The 12,789-nt window shown below is 41.9% G+C and overlaps 1 protein-coding gene across 2 annotated transcripts in view; it reads right to left on the reverse strand.

Moving 5' to 3' along the window:
- The window catches only part of ANO2 (anoctamin 2), a 1,564,866-nt gene that overhangs the window by 236,410 nt on the left and 1,315,667 nt on the right, over positions 1-12,789 (reverse strand). For both annotated transcript variants that reach the window (XM_069228438.1, XM_069228439.1), the window contains 2 exons: positions 9,168-9,369; positions 3,898-4,009 (listed from right to left, as the gene is read on the reverse strand). In XM_069228438.1, the coding sequence (XP_069084539.1) occupies positions 3,898-4,009; positions 9,168-9,369 (314 nt within the window). The remainder of the gene's footprint in view (positions 1-3,897; positions 4,010-9,167; positions 9,370-12,789) is intronic.

The following is a 12,789-nucleotide window of genomic DNA, read 5'->3' on the forward strand; positions in this document are numbered from 1 at the left end:
TTGTCTGGTGAAAAAGTGAGCCTAACTATAATGTCTCTGTAATCTTTGTTTTTTTCAGTGAATTTCTATGTCCTTGATGTTTCTTTGTGCAAGCCCCTGCCCCCTCCCTCTTGGCCACCATGGCTGTTATGCTGCAACTGTCCCTCCTGTCTATCCGGTCTATCCGGTATGGTCAGCTTGCTGCCCTTGCCTCTTCCCCTCTGCTCTCTGTTGTCCATGTGCATGGCCCTGTCCCCTCCCTATTGCTTTCCATGGTGTCTTTTGCTGCACTGCTGTTCCACTTGCCTTGTGGGGTGTATTGTGCTGCTGCAACCCCTGACGCCTTCCCTGTAAGGTCAGTTTGGTGCCCCTGCCCATCTCCCTCCTGCCCTCAGTTATTTGAGTCCATGTCCATTCCCCATTCCTCCTGCCCTCCGTGATCAAATGGACCATACTTGCCAACATTTTGAATGTGGTAAGAGGGAGATTTTGAAAAACAAAACCTAGGGAATTGATTTTCCCCATTGGTTTTCCCCATTTGCTCATTACATTGAAATAAGGAGACAAATAAAATATAACCTTTTTGGGCTTAAAAACATCAGGAGTCTCCTGTCTGAATCAGGTCTATTGGCGTGTATGGTTGTACTGCCACTGCCTCTTCCTTCTGCCCCCAAGGTCTGTTATATTCACACAGCCTCTCTTGCCTGACCTACATGGTTGATTTGTTGCTCCTGCCCCCCCCTTTCCTCTGCCCTTCATGCTTCCAGTGCCCTTCCCGTCTGCCCAGCATGGTCAACTTGTTGCCTCTGCAACCTCTTCCTGCTCTCAGTTATCCAAATCCGTGCCCCTGGTATCTGCCTCCCTACAGTGCACTAAAGAACAACTAGATTCTGGAAGGTGCTAGTCCCCCAATGTAAGAAAGCTAGGTGGGAGGATTGTGCCTTCACGGTTGCGGCTTTCAAGGTTTCGAATGGACTGAGATAATACATGAGGACGATTGATGCTTATGTACCTTTCAGTAAACAACAAAAAATCTGGTCCTTTTCTCAATAGTGCCTTCCTTTTTCCTCCGGTATTGCGCACTGATCACACTGTGTTTGCCTTCCCCGCAGTTTAGCGCTTCAATGCCTTTGGCCAGAATGCACTTTAGAAATCCCTCAAATACAAAGAAAGGAGTGGCAGAAAAATGGATGCATGGAACTCGGACAGGCATGGTGAAGGTGGCAAGGAGAGGTGGCAGCCATCTGACCATGCTAGGCAGGAGGGAGGGGCAGTGGCAGCTCAACAAAACACTCAGAGCAGATAGGAGGGGCAGTGGTAGGCACATGGAACACGGTGGGAAAAAAAGGAGGGACCAGGGGCATGCACACAGACATCGGAGGGCAGAGGGAAGGAGAGTAAGGGCAGCAAGATAAGCACAGAGGCTAAGCAGGAGGGCAATCATGTGGAAAAGAATTGGGTAATAGAGGGCAGGAGAAGTGGACAGGGACATCAAGCTGATTAGAGGTCAGTGGTAGCACATTGGACAATGTAGAGCAGGAGGGAGGGGGCTGGTGTGTGGACTCCGAAACAGAGGGCTGAGAAGAGGTGTATGGGGCAGCACGCTCACTGTTCAGGGCAGGTGCGCAGAGCAGTGGCAGGACAACAGCTACAGAGGGCTGTAATGAGGGAGCAGGGGCATGGACTTAGACAATGGATGGCAATGCCTGGGAGCAGGCGGGAGCAGCAAGTTTGTTGGGGAGCAGGACAATGCCAGGCCCTGCATCCAACCCCCAACCGTGCATTGCGATGGGCATCTTACTTAACATAAAAAAAAAAGCCCTAGAAATTCACTGAAAGAAGCAAAGTTTACAGGGTCGTTATAGTTTTGAAATCAATTTTTTTTTTTTAAACTTAGAAATTCACTAAAGAAACAAAAGCTAAAGAGATGTTATAGTTCCTTTCTGATTTTACATGCACAAAACCGTAGAAATTGCAGTTATAGTTCTGGTTATTCCAAGCAACTATAACTCGTGGCCTACAGTAACCATAACTTGTGCCCTAACCATTCGTTGCTAATTACCCCAGATATTACATCACTCATGAAATCTTCTATGGCATAATTGATAGTATCATTGTAACATTTGCAGCAAAAATATTGATGAGAAAAATGAGAACGGCAAGGGAGTGAGTTATAGTTACCTTAGGGCATAAATTATAATTACTTCGAATAACTAACTATAAAAGCTGAATTTCTATGGCTTCGTGCATGTGAAATATGACTATAACTATACCATATATATAAATACTGAAAAAACAAGATTACAGTGACAATATTTTATGTAGGGACTCTGACTGTAGCATGCATACATGTTAGTGGTTTAAACTATTTATTTTACATTCATTTAATTTCATAATTTAATAAATTACTTCAAAGACAAAATGTATTAAAAAACGACATTATTATCTGTTTTTGGTAGATATTCTGTTCAACGATATTTTTGACATGATATTTGTGTCATTCACATTTTAATGTGGAAACACAATATTTCTGACATGATATTTAAATCTATCGATAATCTTGTTCGCGATCTGTTGTCATAGAACCGTGGTAGGCACATTTCAGTAAGAAGGACATGGCTGCAAACAAAAGTGGTTGTGGAGATAGAAGATGGAATAGGGAAATGAGAGCTCGAGAATGGAAATATGGGACGCGGTGCGATGGAATGAACAAAACGGAAACCTGGAATGAGAAAGTGGAAGGGGTTTAGAGAGAGGAAAAAAAGTTTGCTAAAAGGAGAGAGGAAAGAAGAAGAGGGGATATTGAAATGATCAAAATGGTGTGAACGAGATATCATTGGATGAGAAAGGGGCGGAGAGAAGGTACATGCGCGAGGTGCAGGAGAAGGGGCTACAATAATAGACAAGTAGGAGGTATGAAATGAGGCAGAGCACTTAAGTGTGGTGAGGAAAGTGGGAATAACGTTGAGAAGGAGAAACAGGAAATTAAATCTCGAGTGCACCGATCAAAACTAGAGGGATGAGAACAAGGAAGGGCTGGAATAAAAGTAAAAAATGCAGATTGCAGCACTACTGGGCTACGTCGTCAGAATGAACAGTACAGTAAACATATACCAGGCCCAGTGAACCAAGCACAGAAAGCCTAATTTACAAGGAACTGGTGCATCGACTCTGATGCACCAGTTTCCTTGTGTCGACCTGAGCCCCCCCCAACGACACCATGGTAGTGCTGTATTTATAATATATATATACATATATATATATAATAATACCCTAGGCAGGCTTGAATGGCGCACTGAAATCTTGTAGATTTCCCTGCAACACTTTTTTGGGCCTCCCTGAGGGGGAACGTCTCCCTTGCAAACATTATACCTGGCGCAAGTATAATGTGGCACAAGGGTTTATAAACTGGCACAATTTTGACATTGTGCCAGTTTATAAATACTGCATGGGATAGGGGAGTGTTTTGCACCATAGTAGCGTAAAATAATTATGCAATGGTGGCCCAAGGGGCTTGTAAATGAGCCCCTTAGTTTTTCAGGTGTTAATGCAGGCAGGGAACTATGCCCAGGTGAGACCAGCACTCATGATGAACGTGAATTGGCAACATCCATATTTTTAACTACAAGTTCAGCTCTGTCATGAGGCACGGGTCACATTTCCACCCCTCCCCCCGTGTAATTTTGTGAGGAATTGTGCCAAACCTGATAAGGTATATAACACAAACAGTGACCTGCTAGGTGGCAAAATGTGCATGCATCAGTTGTTGTGCCATTTAACTGTATAGTTTATTATTTGATAAAAGATGTGCTTTATTCCCGATCGATTTTATGGGATTTACAGTACCAACCATGAATATCATATGCCACCATCATTTTTTAATATTTGTTATATAAATAATTAACTGTACCAACATACCTTCCTTTAAAAAAGGCAACATAAAAAATGGATGCATACGAATTGACAAACTTCAGAAGGAATGCCTTAAATACTAATCTTTCTTCAAAGGTTTTCTCTGTTTTTGGGACCTCTGCAATGAGAAGAATACCAAATAGACATTGTTTAGTCACGTTTTAACATGCAGATAAAGCACCGGGTAGAACGCATTTCACGAATTGAATGATAAATTGATTACGAATATTTTGAATAAAGCAAACATTTTGATCACAATGTAAGAGCACTGTTGATTCTGGCGAAGTCTACTTGGTGCAAAGCTAGGGGAAGATCTCTTCCAGTGAGATGAGGAGCAAACCTTATTTTGTATTTATTAGGTACCAAAGTGAGATGAAAAAGGTCAGCTGTTAACTGTTTCCTCCTGAAATAGAAAGGCTCCTTGTGTTAAAATATGGCAAACCTCCTCACAGATGTGAAATGGAAATGTAAGTCTGCAGTACCACTGTCGTCAAATAGATCTCCTTGTTGAGAAATTATTGAAAGGTTAGGCTGCAGCATCCTGACAGTTTGCATATATAGATAGCAGGAATATGACTTTCAGTAATTATGTCATCGAAACTGTGCATGGCCCGTGAAGCAGGGGATGGTGAAGAATACTGTGGTGGGCTTGAGCTATCCAGCACTGAAAATTCTGGGAATGGGACTTCTCTAACGAGGGACAGGTGCTGAGTGACAACAGTCAGCCCTCTGCCATCCTCCTCAAATATTCCTCCCCGAACACCGTGGCAGTGGCAATGGCTTCCCCCTGCAGTGGAGGATAATACCACTGCTTTTATTTAAAGCCTCAGGCGTCACCAAGTTTTTAAAAACTTAGCACGCTGTGAGCCGATCTTACACACTTCTGATATTTCCCTCTCGTCAAAAGAACTTCCCCTCCACTTCATCTAGGGGCGCCAGAAACCTCGCCGTTGATGTTGGACGAAGTTGGCATAATTTAAAATATATCATGTTGTGCTAAGTGACATTTCCTAAACTTGACCCAACTTTGCTTGGAAAACACACTAAACCTGAACTCCTAACTTACCATTTTGTAATGGAAAAGTAGTTCGTGACTCTCTCCTGGTTCCACTCTACGGTCATCCTCAACTACTGAATGACCAGAGAGTGGAGCAAGGAAGGGTGCCAAAGCAAACGAGTTTAACAGAAATGTATGCATCATACAGTAAGGAAAAACACAAAGTTGTAGACACAAATCTGTCGAACAGGCATAAAATGGACAAAAACATCAAACGTAGGAAATGTAACAACGCATGCCTAAAGATCACAGACAACACAGATGTATAAGTGTTCGTAGTTGGTTTTATACATGAATATTTACCGGACTTTTTCGATACGGAAGTGTCATTTGAGTTTCTTGTATTGTTTATTGAAATTATAAATCGAGATTAGAACAAAAGAACAGACAGCATAGCATAAAAAGAGTGAAACTAGGAGTATATACAAATGGGTGGCAAGGGCAAATACATACAGCAATGGTGATGCATTAATGTTTAATTGCATTTAAATAGATATGTTCTGATGACCCGCAAAAGTTGACCCCTTCCATCTTGGATTTGTATGAAAATGTAACATGCACCATCCTCTTGATTTACTGAGCCCTTCTCCTTTAAGACGGGAGAAACTTTGTCTCCCATAAATCAATGGTTGTAAAAAAGAGGTGTGTAAAAATCTGATCAGTCATTGCAACTGTTCGAAGATGGCATGGGATGCCAATATCATGTGGGTGGATCTCGAGAGCAGTAATTTCGCTTAACTGGTGGAAAGGCCTCATTGTTAATGTGTGCTGCTGTAGGGCTCTCACAAAATTAAATATTGAACCTAGAAGTACAAGCAGATCTCGAAAAGGAATCCTGGTAATCGATTTAATAGTTTGAGACAAGCAGCAGGCCTTCATCAGAAAATATACATGTAGAATCAGCAGTGCCGAGAGAAGATTAAACTTAAGAAATCAACATGATAAAATGTGAAAAAGTAATTACTTAAAGTGATTAAGAACAATAAAACATCGGCAAATCTAAAGTATGGATAACGAGATATTTAAAAGTAGAACTTCAGTGCTTTAATCATTTAAACCTGTTAGTGTTTTAAAAATTCAGGCACTCCAGCTTTCTCGTTGTGATTTTCAAAAATGGCCACTTGAGGTTTGCATCACTCTTATTCAGTAAATAAAACTACTTCCTGATTAATCCAGTGAATTGTTTAAAAATCAGTTCTGAAAAGAAACCCGCAAAAATCAGTTTTTCAGAATATGCTGCTGAAAGCAGGTTTTGAAATCCCCGGAATTTCTACCAATAAGTCCCAACTGTGTTGATGCTTCGTGTGTTCCCACCTCTAAAGAACAGTTACTAGAACACAGGTTTCAGTGACAGGGGCTTATCAACCACTCTGTTTTGGGCCCTAAGCATATGTCTAATCTTTCATGTCCCTACTGGTGTTCTCTATAACAGCATGCTGTTCCTTGGAACTCAATTTTTCACAGCCCTGGTAAACATCATTCATGGAAGTACTCTCTTCTTGATAAAAAAAAAATGCCCACCTCCTTTTTCTGTGCAAAGAGCCAGCTTTTCCGGTCTTGAGTGCGGCTCACAGCAGGTGGTCAATAAAAAGCTGTGGTCAAGCACTCCACAGTCATCATAGAGGAGGCTAAGAATTCTTCAACGTAGACATGTTTTTCTTCTCTGTTCCAGATAACATTCTGTTTTGCAGTTGGTGGGAACCCTGCTTTAAGGAGTAACCAAAAAGCATTTGATGGTTTCCCTAAGATATAATTATAAAAATCCCTTGATTTGTTGATGCACATATTGCGTTTTCTGCAGATGCTAACCTGCAATGCAAGATGCAAGTGTTTTCGAAATAGTCAAAGGAATAATCAGGTCAGTTCACTGTCTTTGGTTCTTTAGGATTTCTTTTGTCTTTTGCCTAGTCTAATAAGGTTCAGCAGTAGTCTTTAAGCTTTTTAATGCTATCCCCCTGGGAAACAAAAATAAATAAATAATCGGGGCCCCCCTTCAAATTTTTCATAATTATTTTATTGAATTGCCAATGTCTAAATATGTCTAGACTTATTTAAACATTGTAGTTAAGTTCTGTTACTGTTTTAAAAATGCAATTGTACACATGATGCCGAACACACTATTTTGGTCGAGGAGGCCTTACTAACGTGTAAAAGTATCAATAGTGTGAGTAGTAGAAGTGAGGTGGGTAATTATTTGAAGTGTGGGTGGGAGTTTTGAAGAGTATTTGGAGTCCCTTTCCTTTTGACACATACTTCCAGTTTGGATATAAATGAAAAAACATGTTAGTGGCGGCCCATTACAGTGCGGTTTACTGCTGCTCATTTATTCCAGCTTAAAACAAAGCCCTGCTATCACCATAAACCTTCCCTTGGCCAGTGCCGGACTCTTCACCCCAGGATCGTTTGAGGCTCACCTAGGGGGTCCTGCCCAGAGTTTGAAGAACTCTGATGTACAGCCTTGTCCTTATCAGATAAATCTTACTGATCAACAATCTATTTTCCTTCATTAGAATGATATGACATTAAGGGGCTGATTACGAGTTTGGCGGTCCTGGGACCTCTGTACTGTATTTGGCAGTCTGACCACCGCCTCCTCAGCGGTCCGACTTCCCGGATATAATGTGTGCAATCATACTGCCACAAGGCCGACGCCACTGCCGACATTTGAGCTACCGTTGCAGCAGCAGTAGGGACAGCAGCGGTCAATGGTGGCAGTGCCAACATTGGCACCACCATGTGTATTATGACCTGCTTTTCTGCCACCCTTTTCAAGGCGGGGGCGCCTCCATGGGAAGGTTGGCAGAAAGGCAGGTAAAAGGCCACAAAAATGGCCCAGAGAGCAAAAAAGCCCATATGGATTGTGGCCAGGGCTCATGTTGTTCCCCCCAGTGCTGGCAATGTTGATGCACACAATATTGGCCATACATGACATGGTGCATGGAAACAGTGTGCCCAACTTGCTGGAGTCACAGCAGTGTAGCCAGCATTGGCTCCTGGCTCTGTCATAGAGCCCAAGCCTGATGCTGTCTTGACTATGCCGCCAGCCCCGCAGGAATGTTGTAATGCGTTGGGCAGGATGCCGCTAGCTTGGCAACATTCGCCCGACTGCCGTCACAGTGGACTGGCAGTCACATAACCAAACTTGTTATCAGGCCCTAAATCTTTAGGAAGTACCAGCAATCCAGTCTCATAAAAATTTAAATATCTGCGATAGTTAAAAATATTTTCCAGGGAAGAGGAAATGTTATCAGTGGCCTCTGGAATCTTGCAAAACGTAAATTGCAAATCAACTGCACTACACGCACATCACAGGGCAGAATACCACCATGCTTGGGATGCTGGGAGGTCCAGGAGGCCAGAATTAATGAGAAAAGTTTTGAGATAATTTTTCACAAGAAAATCTTCCTTCTAAAATGTTTTCTTCTGCAAACTATTGAATAATGTTCGCTAAAACTCCCGTCATACCTTGAATGACAATTGTGAAGTTTTAAGCAACAGTTTACAACTGTGCAGTGTTAAAACCTTCCCTATCTCAAACAACCCTAATGTTTTCTTCACTTGCATCACAAGGTGTAATTATCTATAGAGTTAAAGTTTGAAATTTGCATCAATTAAAATGGAGAAGCTTGAGTAGTATACCCCAGTTCTGAACAGTCTGAGATGCCTTTTTCGATTCACTGCCCTATTATTAAAAGTGACATGTTAGCAAAGTCACATTAACCTATTTTTCAAGAAAGAGTTGGCTTTCATTGATTTTTAGGCTCACATAATTTGTGACCCAGATTAGTGCGGCCACTGTCATTACCAATGCTATTCAAAAGGGAGTCTGCTGAAAACTCTAATGCGGATGGACAACAATGTCAAGGTCTTCTGTGGACTACACAGTTTAAAGGTGATAGCAGCAATTATTTGGCCTGATCTTCCACGTCAGTCATCAAATCTGCTATATCTAGCTCTAGATTGCAGGAAACGTTCCACTACTTGGCAAATGCTTGACATTACCTGTAGGAGACACATCATAACATTATATTACTGACAGAAAGTATGCTTATATTCCTGAAAGGAGGATCCAAACTTAGCCAAGATATATCGATCGGATTTATATCGTTAGAAACATTCAATAAAAAGCACTGGCCTGTGCTTTGTCATTCCTGTATAGCTTTACCAATAATAATGTGCTTCAAAACAATGTTACATTCTCACAAAATGTTTGCCTTACCAATTTCTGTAAGCCATTTAGCGACAGATCCATAAATCTCATCCAGTATTAGAATCACAACAAGATTGATGATGACAGCAGTTGCAGTCACAGTTATTCGCGCATTCGCCTTGGTTTCCTCGTTGGTACTCATTGCTAATGCTGCTGATGTAGTAATTCGATATATAATCACACCAAAGACAGCTGAAAACGTGAGAGCAATCTACAAGAAAAGGAAGAGTAACACAAATGTCAGACAAGGTCGCCTTATTGCTTGATTGGGGTTAAAGCTGTCGCAGATTTATTTAGGAAAGCGTTTTTACTATGCTTTTTACGTAATTGTGTGTTTTACCGTACTGTAGTATGTTAAAGTATTGGCTATACTAAGGAAGAAAACTGAATAGGCCAGGTACAGAAATTTAACACTGGTGGTAGGAAGTGTTGCTGAGCCTAGACAAGGTACATAAGATCCTATTTCTGACCCAAAATGTATCCGTTCTTTTGTTCCTTTTTTCCTATTAATGTCTGTTCAAGTTTGTTTTCTAGTTTATTTTCACTTATAATGCTGGGGAAAATGTACGCTATATTTTTCACAACACACAGCTTGGTTTACAGGCTGCCAGAGAGATGACTACAACAGAGACGATAGTCGACCAATGGAATTCGCTTACACCACAGAGTGATGGATTGACTGTGGCCTGAGGACCCATGGGAATGAGATAGCATTACCACATGGGTGTAAATAGCTATCATCTGGCATCGTTGCACCTCCATCGAGGTGAAACAATCTATTGGGCTGTGTTCATCAATTCCTGAAAATAGGTGTGAAAACACTTACTGAACAACCTAATAAATAGCCATGCCTACTTCTGATGGAATTACATTGAAGTGAATAAGAGAAAAGGGGCAGCGGAGTGCAGTTGAGGAAGGTAATACAGTAACCGTGGGAGGGGCATCTTGCCTAATACGAGACAGCAGTCAATTCTCGCACGGTGGCTCCTGGAGTAGTCTACGTGAATTAATGTGGTTGTAATCGAAGGAATGCAAACAGTGCTTGGGGGGGGGGGGGGGGGGGAGGGGAGAGGAATTACCTATATGAAGCCTTGGACTCAGATTAAAAGACTGTTCAGTTATTTACCTGAGGCTACTGCTGACATCCTTTGCAGTGAGTATTGCAACCGTGAACTCAGATATCTGCATTTGTGTGTCCTGTTAGCCAAATGCATTCTTTTTAAATTGATGCTGAGCTAATTTGCATCCTTTAGTGCAGCCAAAAAAAGCTTCTTCTTCTTTCTGATGATGGCTGAAGTCGATGCTTTGGCTGGAATTGTAAGCTACTGTCTGATAAGGCTGAGTAAAGCGTGGATATTTGGTTAGGTCATGAGGTGTGTAAAATGGAAGCTAGCTTTTCAATTTAGCACAGAGAAAACACATAGGGGGTTATTCTAACTTTGGAGGAGGTGTTAATCCGTCCCAAAAGTGACGGAAAAGTGACGGATTTACCACCAGCCGTATTACGAGTCCATTATATCCTATGGAACTCGTAATACGGCTGGTGGTATATCCGTCACTTTACCGTCACTTTTGGGACGGATTAACACTCCTCCAAAGTTAGAATAACCCCCATAGTTTTGGACTGGACGCGTATCGGGCACCATGCACAGTTTATAATTCTCAACCTTCCACATGTTTATGCAATACCTCAAGGTTATTGTTGGTTGACGTTCTTCATAGAAGTCATAGCGTATTCTTCAAAGTGCAATTCTATGGTGAAACCATTTTGAAAGTTACAGTCTATTTCTTACTCAACAACTTATTTTACTGCATTTATTGATATGCCACCCCTGCCAATTACACTATGGACTAATCATTTGCTTATAATTTTAGACTTATTTGAAATTACATTACTCACTCATTCACATATCATCGGGAGCACTGGCAAGCCAGATGGCGCCCTAATTCTATTCTTCCTCTTGCTCAAGGAAAAGGCACTCCTGTTGAAATTCACACAACGGTGTCGACTTCTATTTGAGGATAGCCACTCTTTACCTGTTGAGCAACCCACAGTGCAGCTCATGCGAGATGCCAGCTGGAGGCAGATGGTGCCTCCCAGTGAAGCAGTACGGGCAAAATAGGTGCAGCCAGTCTGGTGTCCCATGGTATTGGCTGGTTGATCCCCCTCGTTTTACTTATATTTATAATTTATCCATTGCATGCTTCACATGTTGGCGCTGTTTGAGGGTCCCTTGCATCATTGGAACACCCACAGTAGAGATCTAGTACTACCTAAAGGCACCTTTGAGGTACCATCTAGGACATATGCCTACTGGGCTCTCCTCCCAAATCACGCCCAGTGACCTTTACCAAACGTGACCCTTTCACGTTTTTTTTTAATGAATGCGAATGTTTACAGGCATTATGTGCGTTAATTTTCAATACGTATTGTGAAAAGCAGAATAACTGCAAAATGAAGATAGAGCACAATCACCCGAAGATAAAGTTACCTGCAGTTCAATACAAACACAATTATAGTTCAAATGGTGTGTCTAAGATAAAGCATTACAGCTGTCACAAAGAAGCAAATAGGGCAGCCTTATCCTCCATGGCTCCTTTGCCTCCAGGTTCTTTCTGAAGGAATACACGACGTTTCCCACCGGACCATTCACCAGGAGACTGCCCCTACCCAGAATCTAATAGGGACCAGTGAACTCTGGGAGTAGGGACAGATCTCCATTCCTTGAAGGCTGTATGTCAGAATATCAAATATATAAATATTGTACTACAAAAAATTATCCAAGCCAGAATATCGACTATCAAATTATAGTGAATGTAGTTAGTATATGTAGCTAAATATGAATTTACTAATCTGAACTCTGCATCTGCCTACTTTGAAGATGCATAGTCACTGAAAAAAAGATTAAAGAGTGACTTTAAAGTTAGGTGAAAGTGTCAGTTAAACATGCTATTTTAAATGCACAGAGCCACTGAAATTCATCATTCATAGTTATCTCAAGTAACTATCGCTCATGCCCTAAAGTAACTATCACTTGCTTCACTCCATGCATAGTTTTCCGATTAATAATTTAATGTAAATTTTGCAGTGATATTGTGAATGATGTTATCGAATATGTAATGAGTGATCTAATATGTGAGGTAATTAGCAGTGCGAGCAAGGGTGTGAATTAAAGGTACTTTAGGTCATAAGTTTTTTCCTATAGAAACACAATCCTACATATAACTACCCAGAAACGACCTCCACTAGGTAATAACTAGGTATAAGTTACTTACCTTCGGTAAACAATATATCTAGTAGAGACATAGGGCCTCATTACAACCCTGGTGGTCAAAGACCGCCAGGGCTGTTTCGGCGGTTCAATTTTGCCAATTACGACCACCGTGGAATCACCGCAGTCGCACCACCGGGACCGGCGGTTTCCCACCACGGTCGTCCCAGCTGTTTACGAGTCCCCTTCCCGTCAGCCTGTCTATGGCAGTAGGAACCCCAATGGAAAGGCTGGTGGGAAGGGGAGTTGTGGGGCCCCCTGGCACAGCCCCACACTGCTTTTCACTGTCTGCCAAGCAGACAGTGAAAAGCGCGAAGGGTGCAGCAACACCGTGCTCCATTAAGAGCCGGCTCCCATGT

This window comes from Pleurodeles waltl, chromosome 4_1 (assembly GCF_031143425.1).
Source record: "Pleurodeles waltl isolate 20211129_DDA chromosome 4_1, aPleWal1.hap1.20221129, whole genome shotgun sequence".
Taxonomy (NCBI): Eukaryota; Metazoa; Chordata; class Amphibia; order Caudata; family Salamandridae; genus Pleurodeles; species Pleurodeles waltl.